This window comes from Rhinoraja longicauda, chromosome 4 (genome assembly GCF_053455715.1).
Source record: "Rhinoraja longicauda isolate Sanriku21f chromosome 4, sRhiLon1.1, whole genome shotgun sequence".
In the NCBI taxonomy this organism is placed as follows: Eukaryota; Metazoa; Chordata; class Chondrichthyes; order Rajiformes; family Arhynchobatidae; genus Rhinoraja; species Rhinoraja longicauda.
The window spans coordinates 83,587,190-83,607,326 of record NC_135956.1 but is presented as its reverse complement, the minus strand read 5'-3'; the positions used below and the strand labels follow the sequence as shown (position 1 = coordinate 83,607,326).

Sequence of the window (20,137 nt, the reverse complement as noted above, 5' to 3'; positions counted from 1 at the left end):
ATACAGTGAAAACCCTTTTGCTTGCTTGTTATCCAGTCAAATCGAATTATGCTCTACATGAGTACAATCAAGCTGCGCACAATTACAACAGGTAATGCAAAGAGAAAAATACCAAGAGTGTAGAATACAATAAAACAATAGTTTTACAGTGACAGAGGGAAAAGTCCAAGATCCGCAATGAGGTAGGTTGATTGTTCGGGACTGCAGCCTAGTTTATGGGAGGACCATTCAGTAGTCTGATGACAGCAAGGAAGAAACTGTTCCGGTATCTGGTGATACATACTTTTAAGCTTTTGAATCTTCTGCTTAACTGGAGAAAGGAGAGGAGGGAATGTGTAGGGAGTCCAGAACAAGGGGCCACAGTTTAAGAATAAGGGGTAGGCCATTTAGAACGGAGATGAGGAAAAACATTTTCAGTCAGAGAGTTGTGAATCTGTGGAATTCTCTGCCTCAGAAGGCAGTGGAGGCCAATTCTCTGAATGCATTCAAGAGAGAGCTAGATAGAGCTCTTAAGGATAGTGGAGTCAGGGGTTTGGGGAGAAGGCAGGAATGGGGTACTGATTGAGAATGATCAGCCATGATCACATTGAATGGCGGTGCTGGCTCGAAGGGCCGAATGGCCTACTCCTGCACCTATTGTCTATTGGAAGGAACTGCAGATGCTGATTTAAACTGACGATAGACACAAAATGCTGAAATAACTCAGTGGGACCGGCAGCATCTGTGGAGAGAAGGAATGGGTAACGTTTCAAGTTGAGACCCTTCTGTCTAAAGAAAAGTCTCGATCGAAACGTCACCCATTCCTTTTCTCCAGAGATGCTGTCTGTCCCGCTGAAGTACTTCAGCATTTCGTGTATATCTTTGGAGAAGAATGACTGGTGTGAAAAAGGTCCTTGATTTGTTGGCTGCTTTCCCAAGGCAGCGAGAAATGTAGATGGGATCAATGGTGGGGAGGCTGGTCTGTGTGATGAACTCGGATACATCCATGATTTCTTGTGGTCTTGGGCAGAGGTGTTCCAAACCAAGCTGTGATGCATTCTGATACTAAGCTTTTTATGGTACATCTGCAGAAGTTTGTAAGTGTCATTGTAGATTTGCTGAACTTCCTTTGTTTTCTGAGGAAGTAGGGGTTCCGATGTGTTTTCTTCACCATAGCTTCAATGTGCTAGGCCCAGGACATGTTGTTGGTGATATTTATCCTTAGGAACTTGAAGCTATCCACCATCTCCACTTCAGCACCAGTGACGATGAAGTCAATAATTAGCTCCTTCATCTTGCTGACATTGATGGGGAGGTTGGTATCTTGACACCATGTTACTAAACACTCTCTCTCTCTCTTTCCTGTCATCTGTCTCACCATTGTTTGCTATCTGGCCCATTATAATTATATCACCTGCAAGCTTGAAATGGAATAGAGCAGAATTTGGCTGCATGGTGCTGAGTGTATAAAGGGCTGAATGCATCTGCGTGTGTTGAGAATTATTGTGGAGGATGTTTTTTTGCCAATTCACACTGGTTGCGGTTTTCTTTTGAACAGGAAGGCTAAGGATCTAGTGGAAGAGGGAGGTGCTGTCTCCTATGTCTGAGAGGTTGGGGAGATGCATTTTCTTGGGAATATGGTGTTGACGGCATAGCGACAAGCAATATATAGCCTGCTGCAGATGTCTATATGTTATCTATATATAAGAAGATAACTGCAGATGCTGGTACAAATCGAAGGTTTTTATTCACAAAATGCTGGAGTAACTCAGCAGGTCAGGCAGCATCTCGGGAGAGAAGGAATGGGTGACGTTTCGGGTCAAGACCCTTCTTCAGACTGATGTCAGGGGGGGCGGGACAAAGGAAGGATATGGGTGGAGACAGGAAGACAGAGGGAGATCTGGGAAGGAGGAGGGGACGGGAGGGACAGAGGGACTATCTAAAGTTGGAGAAGTCGATGTTCATACCACTGGGCTGCAAACTGCCCAGGCGAAATATGAGGTGCTGTTCCTCCAATTTCCGGTGGGCCTCACTATGGCACTGGAGGAGGCCCATGACAGAAAGGTCAGACTGGGAATGGGAGGGGGAGTTGAAGTGCTCGGCCACTGGGAGATCAGTTTGATTAATGCGGACCGAGCGCAGGTGTTCAGCGAAGCGATCGCCGAGCCTGCGCTTGGTTTCGCTGATGTAAATAAGTTGACATCGCAGGTGTTCAGCGAAGCGATCGCCGAGCCTGTTATCTATATATTCCAGCAATGCGCACAAGACCAGAGAGATGACGTCTGCCATGGACCTGTTCCAACGGGAGGCAAACGGTAGTGGAGCAAGCTGTCTGGAAGGCTGGAGTTTGTGCCACACCATCCTCTCAAAGCATTTCATGATTGTGGACGTCAGAGCCACCGACGGTAGGCATTAAGGCCACAACCTTGCTCTTCTTTGGTGTCGGGTTGATAGTGGTGTTCTTAAAGCAGGTCGGAACCCAGAATATATTAGGAAGAGATTAATCATGTCTGTGAATATTCCTGCCAGCAGGTCTGAGCAGGTCCTGAGGATCCAGGGACTCCATCCAAGCCAGTTGTTCACTTTCAGGAAGGCTGGTCTGACACCAGTGACCATGGGTTTATGTGCACCACAGGCTCTCTGGGCAGGTTGTTTCGTTGCAGTGACCTTCTGTTCAAAGCGAGCATCGAATGCATTGAGATGTCAGTGATACTGCTGCGCCGTTATGGTGTGAAAGCCTTGCCACAATTGATGGAAGTCCATGTGGTTATCCTGGGAATCTAGCTTTGTCCAGAGCTCCCTCTCGGCGACCTTGTCTGTTTTGCGAAGATCATAATTTGGGATCGATTGACTTGAAAACTGCAGACATAGACTTCAGAGACACAAGAAAGTGCAGATGCTGGAATCTGGAGTAAAACACAAACTGCTGGAGGAACCCAGCAGGCCAGGCAGCGTCTGTGGAGGGAAAGGCACAGATGACATTTTGGGTGGGGACCCTTATTCAGACTTGGACTTCACCTGGGCTTGGACGTGGTTCATCCATGGTTACCGTTTAGAGAAGAATCGTATTGACTTTATTGGCATTCCTCCATAGACTGGCTAATGAGGTCTGTAACGTCAGTGGCGTACTCATTTCGATTGGCTTTGGAGTTTTTGAAAAGGAACATGTCCACCAACTCAAAAGCAATTGAGAAAGATCTCATGCTAGAGGCATCTTTGATGGTTGTATAGCTGTGGTTGAGGGTGTTTGGGCCTTTGGTGGGACAGAAGATGTCTTGGCGGTATTTTGGTAGCACACTCCTGAGGTTGGCCTGGTGGAAGGCTCCAGCTATTATGAAGGCAGCCCTGGGGTGTGCTTTGTTTCAAGGTGGCAGTAGTTCATCCAGGGCAAGGTTAGCACCAGCATGGGTTGGGATGCAGACTGCTGTAAGGCCAGCCGAGGTGAATTCTCGCTGCAGGTAATAGGGACGGCATTTCACCATGGATGTTCCAGGTCGAGGGTGCAGGAGCTTGCCTGGACCGTGGTGTCTGACCAACCCACGACTTGACTAGGAAGCAGCTGCTATCCTTGCCCCATGACGGTGTACAGTCTAACAGATGAAGCGAGAAGCCTTTGAGTTGCATGGCACAGACAGGTGAAGCAGGTGTGAGCCGTGTCTCTGTGACACAGTCTCCCAGTTCCCTAAAGAAGGTGAGTCAGGCTTTAAGTTTATTCATCTTGTTTTCAATATTTTAATTTTGTCAGGAGTACGTTGGGGGGAAGAAGGGGGGGGGGGGTGGGATGGGTTGGGGAGAAGTGGGAGATGAGGGCTTGGAATCACATTGCTTTGATCTTACCTGCGGACCAGTGCTTTTCCCACACTATTTTAGGTAAGTGGCTGCTTTCGGTCGGGCCCTTAAGACAGTGAGCAGAGTTGCAAATTCCATGAGGTAGATGGGTGTGTTCAATGGGTTTCTGATGCTGTCTGCTCTCGACAAGATCCAATGTTCCAGAAAAGGATATAATGTAGGGACATACGGATTAGCGGGGGGGTCTCGAACCCTCGGTTGGGCTAACGAGTCACGGGATGCGGGAGTGCGAGGTATAGTTGTGTCTGGCGCCAAACTCAAGAGATTAGATTAGATTATGTAAGCAGTTAAGTAGTGGTGTCCAAAGTAAGTGCGCAGCTTGTTACGGTTTTGCTACGAATAAAGACCTTTGAACAATAATGCTCGTTTTGGACTCACTACATTGGTGACCCGAACGTAAGAACACGCAGAATGTCGCAAGTGTGAGCGAGCTCGGGCGAAGTTCACCTACCGCCGTTCTGGGCCCATCAGCCGCACCTGTGGTTTGTACAGGCGGAGTCGCAGTCCCATATAAAAAAGGTGGAGAGCGAACAGGAGAAGTACCACCACCTGGTGAGCTGTCTGCAGGCGGAGGTGGCTGCGAGGGTCAGTCAATATCTGACCAGTCCACCCCAAACGGAGCAGTACGCGGGGCTCAAGAAGCTCCTACTGAAGAAATTCGGCTGGAGCCAGAACCAGCGGGCTCTGAAGCTGCTCCATCAGCGTTGGGGCAGCGGCTGCCGTCCGAGTTGATGACGGAAATGCTGACCTTGGTGGGCGACCATCAGCCGTGCATGGTTTTCGAGGCGGCATTTCGAGAGAAGCTACCCCAGGACGTCAGGCTGGTGTTGGCCGACGTCTCGTTTGACGACCCGGGAACGTTCGCCGAGAAAGCCGACGTGCTCGTCAGGGAGCGGAACACCCGGGACGACTCGGTCAATCGTGTCTCAAGGCCCAGCGGCAGTCGGGGGAGTGGCCGGGAGAGCGACGGCTCGGCCGCTATTTCACAGTCTGCCAGGCAAGAAGGGGCTGCAGAACATGTTTATTGGTCGCGGGCATAACCAGCACGGCAGAATAAAAGCGGCCGGTGTTTCTTCCATCGGCGGTGGGGCAGTGACGCCCGAAGTTGCAGAGCCCCGTGTACGTTTCCGGGAAATGCATGGGCCGATCTAACGTAGAGGCAGTTTCGATTGGCCGTAATCGCCGCCTCTACGTGACGGACCAAGAGACCGGGATCGTGTTTCTGGTGGATACGGGAGCGGTTGTGAGTATTGTGCCTCCCTACGGCTGTGAAGTTCAAGCGGGGGGGAAGGGGCCGCCCCTTATTGCAGTGAACGGTAGCGCCATCCGCACTTACGGTAAGAGGACGATGTCCCTGTCCTTTGGGTCTAGGACCTACCGTTGGAATTTCATCGTGGCGGATGTGGGCCAGGCCATTTTGGGTGCGGACTTCCTATGGGCGTTTTCGTTGGTAGTAGACGTCCACGGTAGCGGCCTGCAGCCCTCGGCCGATGTACGGCCCCGAAGTACGGGGCCTGCGGCCCCTCCAAGCGCCGCCCCACCCAGTTCAGCGATCCAGGCCATCACAGCCCCCGGTCAGTTCGATGCGGTCCTAGCGGAATTCCCGCAGCTCCTTGTTCAGCGGTTTGATGCACCTTCCGAGAAGCATGGGGTGGTGCATTTCATTCCTACCGAGGGCCCGCCGGTTTTTGCCCGGGCACGGCGCCTCCCACCCGAAAAGCTGGCCATGGCTCGAGAGGAGTTCTTGAACTTGGAGAGGCTGGGAATTGTGCGGCCTCCAAGTAGTCCGTGGGCTTCCCCCTTGCATATGGTTTCCAAGGCATCTGGGGGGTGGAGACCATGTGGGGATTTCCGACGACTTAACGCGGCAACACGGCTGGACGGCTACCCGATTCCGCACATACAGGACTTCTCAGCTAGCCTAGAGGGGGCTACAATTTTTCGATCTGGTGCGGGGGTATCATCAGATCCCGGTCCATCCGCTGGACATCCCAAAGACGGCTACCATTACTCCTTTCGGGTTGTTTGAGTGGTTGCGCATGCCTTTCGGCCTTAAAAACGCAGCTCAGGCATTTCAGCGTCTCATGGACCGTGTGGGTCGAGGTTTGCCGTTCGTGTTCATTTACCTCGATGACATTTTGATTGCCAGCCGTTCGGTCCAGGAGCACTTAGTCCACCTCCGCACTATATTCCAGAGGCTGCAGGACCACGGCCTGATTCTGCACCCGGACAAATGCCAATTCGGCCTGTCGGTGGTAGATTTTTTGGGTCACCGGGTTACATCGCCGGAGCCACCCCTTTGCCAGCTAAGGTGGAGGCGGTCCGCTCTTTTCCGCGTCCTACTACCATCAAGGGATTGCAGGAATTCGTGGGCATGGTGAACTTTTATCACCGGTTCGTGCCTGCAGCAGCTCGGGTCATGCGCCCCCTTTTTCTATGCCTCGCGGGTAACCCCGCCGAGTTGGTATGGTCCGCATCTGCAGAGACGACTTTTGTCGCGGTCAAACAGGCCCTCGCCAACGCCACCATGCTGGTGCACCCGCGCTCCTCCGCCCCCACGGCGCTGACGGTGGACGCCTCAGACGTGGTGGTGGGTGGGGTTTTGGAGCAGCAGGTCGAAGGTCAATGGCAGCCCCTGCCGTTTTTCAGCCGGCAGCTCTCGCGAGCCGAGCTCAAATATAGTGCATTCGATAGGGAGCTCCTGGCCCTCTATTTAGCAGTCCGCCACTTCCACTATTTTTTTGGAAGGCCGTTCTTTCGTGGCCTACACGGATCACAAACCTCTGACATGCGCTTTTGCTAAGGTTTCTGATCCGTGGTCAGCTCGCCAGCAGCGGCACCTCACCCTAATTTCGGAGTTCACCACCGATGTCCGTCATATTGCGGGTAGGCTCAATACGGTTGCTGATGCCCTGTCCTGGCCGGCCATTCCCTCCGTTGCCGTGGTAGGCGGACAGGTGGATTTCCAGGAGCTAGCGGAGGCTCAGCGCCTGGAAAAAACGGCCGAGGTGTACGCCTCCACAGCCTCGGGACTGCGTTTGGAGCAGGTGACGTATGGCCCCACAGGTACCAAGTTGTGGTGTGACGTTTCCCTTTCACGCCCTCGCCCGGTGGTGCCTGCTGCCCTGCGGCGTAAGGTGTTTGAGGCCATTCACGGCCTGGCACATCCGTCCATCAGGGCAACTTCGGCCATGGTGGCTGCCCGGTTTGTCTGGCACAGCCTGCAGAAGCAGGTGGCGGCCTGGGCAGGGGCCTGTATTCCGTGCCAAACCTCCAAAGTTCATCGCCATGTCCAGCCCCCATACCAGAGATTCGAGGTTCCCCCAGTCCGTTTTTTCCACATCCACATGGATTTGGTGGGTCCATTGCCTTATTCCAGGGGTTATACTCATCTCCTGACGGTGGTGGATCGGTTTATACGTTGGCCGGAGGCGCTCCTATTGTCGGACACCTCGGCGGCCTCCTGTACACGGGCCCTGGCGTTGCATTGGGTGGCCCGTTTCGGCGTACCGGCTATCATCACCACAGATCGGGGAGCCCAGTTCACCTCCTCCTTCTGGGCCGCGCTGGCACAGTTGTATGGGTCTCGCTTACAGCAGACCACCGCCTACCATCCCCAATCCAACGGGATGGTTGAGCACTTCCATCGGCAGCTGAAAGCGTCCCTCTGTGCCCGACTGACCGGCCACGTTTGGGCTGACCAGCTGCCTTGGGTCCTCCTCGGCATTCGTACGGCCCCAAAGGCCGAGCTAGGCACATCCTCGGCCGAGCTCGTCTACGATTCGCCCCTGCGGGTACCAGGTGACATCCTCCCTTCCGCCCCCGCCTTGCCGCCGCCCGTTACGTCGGTGTTGGGTTCCCTCCGGGCACGGGTGGGTTCTCTGGCTCCTGTCCCGACCTCCTGGCACGGAAGCGCGGCGGTCCACGTCCCGTTGGACCTGTGGGACTGTGATTTCGTGTTCCTGCGGAAAGATTCCCACCGCCCCCCTCTTCAGCTGGTTTATCAGGGCCCGTTTCAGGTACTTAAGAGAGGGCCTGTCACTTTTACCTTACAGGTGGGTAATCGCCAGGAGCTCGTTTCAGTATCCCGGCTCAAGCCGGCCCATTTGGACCAGGACCTCCCTGTGTCGGTGGCCCAGCCGCCGCGCAGGGGCCGGCCAATGGCCGCCCCCCTGGTGCCGCCAGCGGCGCCTTGTTTGCCACCTCTCAGCCCCCCGCCGCCTATGGTTGGGCCCGGGCCCCCGTTCCCGATCAAGCGCTCTCCGTCGCCTACGCCCTCCGCTTCCGTGGCCCCTCCATCGCCTCCGGCAGCGGCGGTCTCCCCACCTCCCGTCACTTTGGCGGTATCGGTTTCCCCCCTCCGTACGCGTTCCGGGAGGGAGGTCCGGGCACCCGTGAGGTGTGGTTTCGAGGGTTCTGGGGGGGGGTCATGTAGGGACATACGGATTAGCGGGGGGGTCTCGAACCCTCGGTTGGGCTAACGAGTCACGGGATGCGGGAGCGTGAGGTATAGTTGTGTCTGGCGCCAAACTAAATGTATTAGATTATGTAAGCAGTTAAGTAGTGGTGTCCAAAGTAAGTGCGCAGCTTGTTACGGTTTTGCTACGAATAAAGACCTTTGAACAATAACGCTCGTTTTGGACTCACTACAATAAGATTATTAAGGGGTTGGACACGTTAGAGGCAGGAAACATGTTCCCAATGTTGGGGGAGTCCAGAACAAGGGGCCACAGTTTAAGAATAAGGGGTAGGCCATTTAGAACTGAGATGAGGAAAAACTTTTTCAGTCAGAGAGTTGTGAATCTGTGGAATTCTCTGCCTCAGAAGGCAGTGGAGGCCAATTCTCTGAATGCATTCAAGAGAGAGCTAGATAGAGCTCTTAAGGATAGCGGAGTCAGGGGGTATGGGGAGAAGGCAGGAACGGGGTACTGATTGAGAATGATCAGCCATGATCACATTGAATGGCGGTGCTGGCTCGAAGGGCCGAATGGCCTCCTCCTGCACCTATTGTCTATTGATGCAGTATAAAAATGAGATACATTTAACCAATCTTGGGAATGGATATTGTGAGGATGAAAAGAGTGTAGTTGAAGTCTGAAGAAGGGTCTCGACCCGAAACGTCACCCATTCCTTCTCTCCTGAGATGCTGCCTGACCTGCTGAGTTACTCCAGCATTTTGTGAATAAATACCTTGGATTTGTACCAGCATCTGCAGTTATTTTCTTACAGAAGAGTGTAGTTAAGAGGTCAGAAGTACAGGAATAATACAATGGGGAAGGGGCTGTGTTGAAAATCACGGGAAGCTCATTGATCCCAGTGGATGCTGTTTTGGGGGGAATTATGGAGGTTAGAAAGGAATGTGGGCTGCAGGAAAGTACTGCTATTCTCAATGCCTCCAGCTATGCTATAAAGGTACTTGCATATTGAATCGGGCTTCATTCATTTTACCTGATGAATTTCCCAAGAACCAAGAATGACTAGTTAAAATAGAAATCCTATAAAACCAAAGGTATAGTGTCCTTAAAGATATTTAACAATGCACATGCCAACTAAGAGGGAATAGATTGCCCTTCTCTCCCTCCACCTTTCTTGTATAATTTATTGCCCTATTAAGATCTACACTTCCTTTGAGTAATGAACCGGTGTGATGTTATAAATAATACAGAATAAATATTTTCTCTCTACTCTAAGAGTAGAGTTTGTTTGGAAAGTAGTAGAAACCTCAGAACTTTGCTTTCCTTCTCTCATCACCCAGGCAACAGAGGGGTGTGGGGGCTTATGTGCAATTGTGTTGTCCCAACACTTTGCCTGTCCGAAGGTCAAATAAAGCCCAGCAGTTCAACAAATGTTTCTGGATTGGAAGTGCTGTCCATCCTGACCGAGCCTGAAGTTTGTAATCTTGTGACCCATTTGAATTGAGTCTACCTCATTGTAATCTTCTTGCAGAGAAGGAAAGATTATGGACACAAAAATGTGGAATAACTCAGCCAGTCAGACAGCATCTCTGGAGAAAAGGAATAGGTGACATTTCGGGTTGAGACCCTTCTTCAGACCGAGAGTCAGGGGAAAGGGACACGGGAGGTATAGAAGGAAGATAGGACGAATGAATGAAAATTATGCAAAAACCAACGGTGATCGAGGAAAGGTGGAGCCAACAATGGTCTATTGTTGGCTGTGGTAGGTGATAACGAGTTATACAGGCAGTGAAACTGATCAGGACAACAGTGAAACGTGTACGATGATGGAGAGAGAGGGGAAGCAAGGGTTACTTGAAATTAGAGAAATCGATATTCATACTGCTGGGCTGTACGATGCTGCCTGACCCGCTGAGTTACTCCAGCATTTTGTGTCTACCTTCGTCACAATGCACATATCACTTCTATCACAGGGCAAAGGAAACACATTAAAAATGTTTTTTTTCAAACACATTTGAAGATGTAATGATGAATTTTCCTTTCTACTTACAGACCCCCAGAGGATGATGTGAATTTATTGAGTGTGGTAAGTGCATCACAACCATCAGTATTCTGTTAATGCAATCATGTCTCTCCCTTTTTCTCCATGTCTCCAATATCTCAAATTTAATCTTTTTGTTCTCATGTTTGGAACCGAGCCTATTGAGTCCATTCACTCTATTTGGTGTGCTATCTCTTTCACCCCTCCCTCCCCCATATTAACCCTGCTTTTCCATTTTATTGATTCTACTCTGTCCGGTTACGGTTTATTGTGCCTCTTTTCATCAATTAAAATCTAAACCCACATGATTAAATGTTGAGATTTAATGATAAATTATATTCATTTTCTGTTTTTAATTAATCTTGCTGGCACACATTGTCCTAATCTCTCTGGCAATTTGTCCTATACTTTATGCCCATCTCTTGAGCCAATCGTTAAACTTTAAAAAAGTAAACAAAATGATTAATCATCCAATCCATCTTTGGATTTTCCAACTCTTGCCTTTGCGTTGTAAATCTTAATTTTTTAATTGTCAATGGAGCTTAGTGAAGTTCTTTGTCTTGGCATTTAGATCAGTATACTCCAAGTTTAATTTTGTTTCCAAAATGATTAGTTACCCTCTGGAAGAGGCCGTGGATGAAACATTTTAGAAGGCTTTTAATTCTGTCAGCATTACATCTGTGAAAATGGGGTTTATGTTTTAATCGCTTTCACTGCTCCAACAGTCAATATCGTACAATTCCTCAAATTCAGCCTTGCAGTTCGTGAATTGCATTTTGTGCAGATGCAGTTTGCGGCACCAGTTGTGAACCCAACATAGAGTTCTTGTGTATTACTTGTACAGAGCATGCACGTAATTTGGCATTTTCAGCACAATCTTTCAACAGCACACTGAAACGTAAAGGGAGGCAACCTGAACTAGTCCACTGAGAATATAATTCAAACTGATCCCCATTATTTTTTTTTATAGGATTGCCCCAATTGCTTGCTCTACGAGATATCGGGTTGCTACCCTCTGCGAACCTTCCTGAACCTGATCCTCAGGCATGACTTTCCTCGGGCATGATATTCAAGAGAGAGCTAGACAGAGCTCTTAAGGATAGCGGAGTCAGGGGGTATGGGGAGAAGGCAGGAACGGGGTACTGATTGAGAATGATCAGCCATGATCACATTGAATGGCCCGAATGGCCTCCTCCTGCACCTTTTGTCTATTGTCTATTCCCCTCACCACTCCTCAAGAACCACACCCGCATCTAACAATCTGATCCTTGAGCACTCTTACAAACTCCTCGCATGGCCTTGTGATCATTTAGTGGTATCCATCGCCTTGGTTCACTGGTGTGACACTGCTTTTAATGAAAGACTCTTCTCCAAACTAGTCACTGACCTCTGCATATTGCCAGATTTTTCTGGCCTTCTGGCCTATAATGAATTTCCAGGGCTATGTAAACTTGTAAAATCTGATTTGCTGACTGTACCACAAAGCAGTATAATTTTATTTATATGACCCAAAATCGTTCACGAATGCATCCCTTATCTGGAAGTCAACCAGTATATTTATGAAGTGCATGTTGTTTTTTTTCCTTTAAAGGCAGCTTGAAAACACTTGAGTATTAAAGCTTCTAAGGGAAAGTGGAACTCGTTTAATTCTGTTCATGTGAAGCAGTCGCATTTTAATAGAGTATTAATGCATTTATCACCAACAATGATTGGCCAAATGTTTTTCAGCTTTCAGATAAGGAGACCAACAGTTTCCCATCGATCTCCAGAAATGAGCTACCAGCAAATGGCCACACCGAGAGCCTTACAAATGGAGATGGTAAGGTTGCAATTAGCATGTACAATCTAAAGTAACATCAGTTAGAAGAAGAAATTGTAGATGTACATGGACATATTGGATTTTTTTTTATTTAAGTGGTTTGTAGTGAGGAGATTCTCGACAGTTTCTAAGTTGATAACTGCTCCATGTGTGAAAATCATCAACATTTCATTCTGTTTTAATCAACATTGATTCAAGATTCAAGATTCAAGATATCTTTATTTGTCATCCAAAAAACAAGTTTTTTTGACGAAATTTAGTCACCCACAGTCCAACAATAAAAGCAATAAAATAAGCAGATTACACAACCCCAACCAACACACAAAAAAAAGAAACATCCATCACAGTGAGTCTCCTCCAGTCCCCTCCTCACTGTGATGGAAGGCCAGAATGTCTTTTCCCTTCCCCTGCCGTCTTCTCCCGCAGTCAGGCTGTTGTCGTTGCCACGTTCCAGGCCGCGCCGGACGGTGAAATGTCCGCGGCGGGCCGACCCAAGCCCCGCGATCCGGGGCGGGCGAACACGCTGTCGCTGCCGGAGCTCCCGATGTCGGCATCCACGCGGCCCGAGCCTAAGGCGAGTCACAGCCGCTCCCGCAGCCTCCGAGGACGGTCGGCTCCGCTGATGGTGAGTCCGGTCGGCTCCGCTGATGGTGAGTCCGGTCCGTGGGCTCTGCGAACCAGAGCCCTGGAGGCCGCCAGCTCCAGGAGTTGGGCCGATGGTAGGCCACAGCAGGAACGGAGACCCGATCCAGAAAACAAAGGTCGGGTCTCCGTTCGGAAGGGACAAATTTACAATTTTACAGTTCCCCCCCTCCACCCCACACACACACATGGTACTCAAACACAAAAACACGACATCACATCTACAATTAAGACAAAAAAAACAACAAAACACAAAGACAAACGGACCGCAGGTAAGCCGCAGTTGCTAGGGCAGTGCCGCCATTTTGGGTAATTCTTTTATCCTTCTCATTGTCCAATATTAAAGTTTTTCTTTAGTGTAAGGATTAGTTATTGTCCATTCTCATCAATCTGGGCAGGTTTGTTGACTATCAAATTCTTTTTCATTTGGAGAAAAAAAAGTAAATTCTTAATGACAATCGTTTTGAAAATAGACATGACGCTATATGATTTCACTTTCATAGTTCTTTCAGATCAGAGCACAATTATTAATTCCTCTGAAGATGCTTTGCTTCCAGTTGAAGCAGACCAAGATACACAGAGTAAATCGTCAAAATGTCCACAGAGTAGAGAACTGCCTCAAATACCCAGCAATGGTCCATTGCCGAGCACAGAACCTGCAGAAGTGAATGAAGCCAAGATCTTGCATGGAGTGTGTAACACCTATGAGGTGCTAAAGGTCAGCTCGTCGCAGGACATAATCATCGAAGACTCTCTCTATGAAACTGTGAAAGAGCTGAAAGAGGAGTCCGGCAGTGTGACCAATGAAATATATGGTCAGGCAGACAGCACGGATTTGAATATCCCAGAACACGATCACAATCATGAGAATGCTGACGGGGCTGCAGCATATGCAACAGTAAGCAAGGTGAAAATGAATCGCAGTATCTCCACAGAACAGAGATTGATTATTGAAGATGATCCTCCACCACTTCCGATAAAACAGCTGGATGAAAACACAGAGGTGAGCCACCTTGCTTATTGTTTGTAATTCAGTGAAACCTCTTATTTCAGAAACTCCCAATATTTTGGCAGGCGGGTCTTATAAACTGTCACTTAGAGTCATCGAGTCAAAGAGTGATACAGTATGGAAACAGGCCCTTTGGCCCAACTTGTTCACACCGGCCAACATGTCCCAGCTACACTAGTTCCACCTGCCTGCACCTGGACCATATTATAGACAATAGACAATAGGTGCAGGAGGAGGCCATTCGGCCTTTTGAGCCAGCACCGCCATTCAATGCGATCATGGCTGATCATTCTCAATCAGTACCCCATTCCTGCCTTCTCCCCATACCCCCTGATTCCGCTATCCTTAAGAGCTCTATCTAGATCTCTCTTGAATGCATTCAGAGAATTGGCCTCCAATGCCTTCTGAGGCAGAGAATTCCACAGATTCACAACTCACTGACTGAAAAAGCTTTTCCTCATCTCAGTTCTAAATGGCCTACCCCTTATTCTTAAACTGTGGCCCCTTGTTCTGGACTCCCCCAACATTGGGAACATGTTTCCTGCGTCTAACGTGTCCAACCCCTTAATAATCTTATACGTTTCGATAAGATCTCCTCTCATCCTTCTAAATTCCAGTATACAAGCCTAGTCGCTCCTGTCTTTCAACATATGACAGTCCCGCCATTCCGGGAATTAACCTAGTAAACCTACGCTGCACACCCTCAATAGCAAGAATATCCTTCCTCAAATTTGGAGACCAAAACTGCACACAGTACTCCAGGTGCGGTCTCACTAGGGCCCTGCAAAACTTGCTCCAAACTTGTCCTATCCATGTACCTGTCTAACTGTTTCTTAAACGTTGGGATAGTCCCAGCCTCAACTACCTCCTCTGGCAGCTTGTTTCATACACCCACCACTCTTTGTGTGAAAATGTTACCCCTCCGATTCCTATTAAATCTTTTCCCCTTCACCTTGAACTTGTGTCCACTGGGCAAGAGATTCAGTTCATCTACCCGATCTATTCCACTCATGATTTTATACACCTCAATATGATCACCCCACATCCTCCTGCACTCCAGCCTACTCAACCTCTCCCTATAGCTCAGACCCTCCAGTCCTGGCAACATCTTCGTAAATCTTCTCTGAACCCTTTCAAACTTACAATATCTTTCCTATAACATGGTGCCCAGAACTGAGCACAATACTCTAAATGCGGTTTCACCAATGTCTTATACAACTGCAACATGACATCCCAACTTCTATACTCAGTATTCTGACTGATGAAGGCCAACGTGCCAAAAGCCTTTTTGACCACCTTATCACTTGTCCATAGTATGATTTGGAATTGCCCAAGCTGGATGTATACAAATTGGATGTACCCAAACTGGATGTATACAAATTGGTAATAAATTCATAAGGGAGTGGAGCTAAATTAGGCCATTCGGCCCATCAAGTCTACAATTGCGTTATCACTTCTAATTTTCAGGGAATTCCGAGATCGTGTTAGACTCGAATCTGTTTCAAAGGAGACTGCAACAGCTCTTCATTAGAAATTAGTTGTTCAGAATTTATCATTCTAACCACCTGTTTATCTTTGGTTGCAAAGTGAGTAATGTCTCAAATAAAATTTGAATTAAATTTGATCAGAGTGTTGAATGACTTTAGTTTAAAAAGAAAGATAACAAGAATCACTGCAATCAGCAGAGAAAATATGATTAATGCCAAAAGGGAGTTTTCTTTAAAATTGTGCTAATTAATATTTGCTAACAAGAATAAAATGGAAAAACAGCCTCTAAATATTTTTCATTTGATCCTGTTCTTGCAGGCCAACATTATTGCCTTAATTCATTTATGCTAGAAACAATAGTTTCATTTGTGATCTGAGAAGTTATACAGAAGAAAACATTACAAACAATATTTTGTATTTATCCATTTTGGTTTTCCTTTTCCTCCAGCCATTTATCCACTCTTGATTTTCTCCCAGATATCTATCCAATTCACTTTTAAACTTGGCAATTAAATCTAGTTCCATCACTTATCCACTGAATTCTAGAACATGACTGCTCATGACTTTTTCTACAGCACTCAAATTTTGATCCCTCTTGCCTTTTGAGGGCAGTTTCTGCTCTCCCGCGCTGCTTTGACTCTTGTGTAGGACAAAGGTCTCTCTTTGATTTCTCATTTTCAATACCTTACCCTTCCATATCTCTATGTATCCCTCTCCCCTGACTCTCAGTGTGAAGAAGGGACTCGACCTGAAACGTCAGCCATGCCATCTATCCATAGATGCTGCCTGTCCCGCTGAGTTACTCCAGCCTTTTGTGTCTATCTGCCTTGAATCTTTGTGATTTTCAACAGCGGTGTTAATGTCTCTCTCAACCACCTTGTCTCGAAAGAGAAAAACAATAGCTTCTCCATTGAATGCCCACCAATCTCACCTGTCATTGAATCCACTAGTTATTGGGACCCTTAGTATTTTTCATATAGTTTCTGACCTAGGCAACAGTAAAAGTAGTGTCTCTTTCCTGATTTGTTTTAAATTGCTTTCTCAACCACTCATGCCACCTTCAATGGTTTCATGTGCATGCTCACACCTCCACCCCTGCCCAGTAAAATCTCAATGGACTGCACAAATGGGAAGTTTGTTTATAAGGTGACCACTGAAGTGAGATCCAACGCCACTGCACACTGAACTAGAGTTGCACCTTGTGATCCAAAGAATCTAACTCCAGAATTACACTGAAATTATCTTTCCAAAATTGTACAGGTATTTCAATGCACTCACTCGCACGCACTCATTTCAGTGAAAATGTTACCTTTCATTCATCATGCCTCTTTCATTGCAGGACCTTTGGATGTGTTTTCTGTGGAGAATAGCATTCGGTTTCATGAGCATGCCGGGTTTTGATTTTATTTTATAATACTATAAACCAAAGTGAAAAACAAAATTCAGCCCTGTGTTCAAAATCGCAAGAGACAGTCTTTCCATCAATTTATCACATAAATAACTACTCAATTCCAGTAATGGACTTAAAGGGTTTTCAAACAATATTGGAGAGCTTCTTCTCAGCCTCTAATGGGCCCATTCTATTTCTCCTGAGATGTGTATCTTGCTATAATGTGCCTTTTGGCTGGCTCCCAAATAACATTGTAGAGTTGGCTGTTGGTTTTCTAAATGTGTTTACCTTCAGCTCTTTTGTCCAATTGCCTCATCTGTCCATCCGAGCCTGCAATCCACTTGGCTCTCCCATCTGGATAAAAATGTTTTGCAGCAAGAACTTGGTCCTGTAATCTTGGCCATTGATAACTGGTCGGCAAACCTGGGCAAGTAGCTGTCCGCCATTAGAGTGATTAAGAATAATCCCTATAAATTTCCTTTATTAGCATTTACTATAGTTACATGCACTTTGCTTTCATGTATACATCTTGCAACTTTGTTTCCTCCATGATAGTAATAGTATCGCGTTGAATCTTACAAGTGAAACACTGTAAATAAAGAACTTAAGCTGTGAAATTGTCATGCATAAACCTACTAAAAGTGAAGCCAAGTTAAGGGCTAAGATTATTTAAAGGTTTCCATTGGGGAGCTCCAAAATTTCCTCTGGTTTGGTAGAAATGCTTTAAAAAAAGAGATTTCCTTGTTTGTTTGACAATTTTTTTTTTGTGGTGCGAACATGTTCAATATTAAGTAATAATGACAACATTGTATTTATTGGTCTGAATTTATTTATGAAACAACTTATTGGTCTGAAGAAGGGTCTCGACCCGAAACATCACCTGAATCTCTCCTGAGATGCTGCCTGACCTGCTGAGTTACTCCAGCATTTTGTGAATAAATAACTTCGATTTGTACCAGCATCTGCAGTTATTTTCCTACACAACCTATTGTATGATCTATTGTTTTTGAGCATGTGGCTCTTAAAACTGACATCCTAAATTAAAATATTTGGAGCTGCGGTTTATTTCAGTTTAGTGTTGCATGTGTTTCATCGGGTAAGCTTTCATAAATAAAAGCAAAACACTGAAAATACTCAGCATGTCAAGCAAAACCTGTGGAGAGAGAATCCCTGCTATTGTTTTGGGCCCATGTTCCTGCATCAGGTCTGAGAAAAAGCAAGGGTTTGGTGTTAAGTTGCAGGAGAGGGATGGGGAGAACTAAAGAAGTGCCTTTGAAGGAGGTATATGGAGAACAGGAGAGAATGAATGACACGGGTGACGATGGTGCCAGTTGACAATCAATGGGTGTAAGCGTGTTAATCGCAGATGGTCCGACTGGAAAAGATTTAAGTGGAAGGTAAAGAACAAATGGAGAGTAAAGGAAAGAGGTGCTAGAGCTGGGATGGTTCAAAACATTGCAGATGCTTGACATTTGGCCTAAAAGAATGTTGGCAATGATCAGGAAGCCAGGTACTATCTGTGGAGAGCAAAACAGTTAATGTTTCCAGTTGGGGCTAAAAGTAACTGCAGATGCTGAAATCTTGCATAGAATACAAAAATGCTGGAGTAAGTCAAGGTCTGAAGCAGGGTCTCCTTCCTCGCAACATGGACCCACTACAGTTCGCATACCGTCCGAACAGGTCCACGGATGATGCGGTCTCCCAGGTTCTACACACCGCTCTCTCATCTGGACAGCCAGGGGGGCTATGTGAGGATGCTGTTCATTGACTTTAGTTCAGCATTCAACACAATAGTCCCCAGCAGACTGGTTGAGAAGCTGCTGGAACTGGGGCTTAGCACCCCTCTGTGTGCCTGGGTCCTGGACTTTCTCACTGCCAGGCCCCAAGTGGTCAGGATGGGGGAACACACATCTAGCTCCCTCACCCTGAACATAGGATCCCCCCAGGGCTGCGTCCTTAGCCCCCTACTGTACTCCCTGTACACACATGACTGTAGGGCCAGGTTCAGCTCAAACTCCATCATCAAGTTTGCTGATGACACTGTGGTGGTGGGCCGGATCTCCAACAACGATGAGAAGGCCTACCGGGAGGAGGTGGCTGATCTGGCACTCTGGTGTCAGGACAATAGCCTCCTCTTGAATGTCACTAAAACAAAGGAGCTGATTGTGGACTTCAGAAGGGCTAAACATCCAAGGACGTACACGCCACTGGAGATAAATGGGTCTATTGTGGATAGGGTGAGCAGTTTCAAATACTTGGGAGTCCGCATCGCAGAGGATCTGACGTGGGCAACGCACATTGCCGCACTGGTGGGTAAGGCTAAGCAGCGCCTTTACCACCTTAGACAACTGAGGAAATTCAGAGTGTCGCTGAGGATCCTTCATTGCTTCTACTCTGGGGCTGTAGAGAGCATCCTGTCCGGCAACATTACAGTCTGGTTTGGGAACAGCTCTGCCCAGGACAGGATGGCCCTGCAGAGAGTAGTGCGTTTGGCAGAACGCACCATGGGAACTACACTCGTCCCCCTTCAGGACCTATACATCAGGAGGTGCAGATCCAGAGCAAGCAAGATCATGAGGGACCCCTGCCACCCCAGTAACGGACTGTTCCAGATGCTACGGTCATGCAAACGCCTCCGCTGTCACGCTGTGAAAACGGAGAGGATGAGACGGAGCTTCTTCCCACAGGCCATCAGGACTGTCAACTTTGATAACCCCAGAGACTAAATTTTTGTCGACACTTTTTGTGCTATGTTTAGTAACTTATTAACTTTATTTATATGCTGTAACTGTAATTATTTTTGTGCACAACCTGCAGGCATTGCCACTTTCATTTCACTGCACATCGAGTATGTGTATGTGACAAATAAATTTGACTTGACTTGACTTGACTTGACTTGACAAACCTGAAAAGTTGCCTATCCATGTCCTCCAGAGATGCTGCCCAACCTGCTGAGTCACTCCATCACTTTGTGTTCTAATGTTTCAGGTTGCGAACTCCTTATGTGTATTGATTCAGAGGCAGTTCATCTGAAAATTGTTTAATTTGTTGTTAAGTCCTGAGGGCAGTAATAGGCAGAGTTGAAAGGTAAAATGCTATTCTTCAAGCTTGCTTTGGCCTTTGTGTGAAAGGCCAACAACAGTGAAGAGTGGGTCAGCGATTAAAGTGATTGGCAACTGGAGGTGCCCCCTTGTGAAGTGTATGGAGTCAAAAGATGTCTATGCATTCCACAAATGGTCACCTGTTCTGCATGTTTCCTCCAGTGAATGGGAGACAATGCAACCAGCATGAATGCAGGACACTAAGTATGAATGTATTACATCCTCCCTGGAAGAAGAGCTTGGGGGAAACCAGGGACAAGACAGACTAAGGAGGAAATGCAACTGCGTGATGGCTTGGGAAAGTGCCTCGAGAGTGGGCGTGAATGAAGTGTGAACCAGAGGGTAACAGCCCCTTTGAAATGCGAAAGGTGTAAGAGATATGACAGTCATGGAAATTATGGTAA

The 20,137-nt window shown here is 47.5% G+C and overlaps 1 protein-coding gene across 4 annotated transcripts in view; it reads left to right on the top strand.

The window, feature by feature from the left end:
* Positions 1-20,137, top strand: part of pag1 (phosphoprotein membrane anchor with glycosphingolipid microdomains 1) — a 113,075-nt gene that overhangs the window by 79,748 nt on the left and 13,190 nt on the right. For all 4 annotated transcript variants that reach the window (XM_078398209.1, XM_078398207.1, XM_078398210.1 and 1 more), the window contains exons 3-5: positions 10,296-10,329; positions 12,013-12,103; positions 13,249-13,748. In XM_078398209.1, coding sequence (XP_078254335.1) covers positions 10,296-10,329; positions 12,013-12,103; positions 13,249-13,748 — 625 coding nt within the window. The remainder of the gene's footprint in view (positions 1-10,295; positions 10,330-12,012; positions 12,104-13,248; positions 13,749-20,137) is intronic.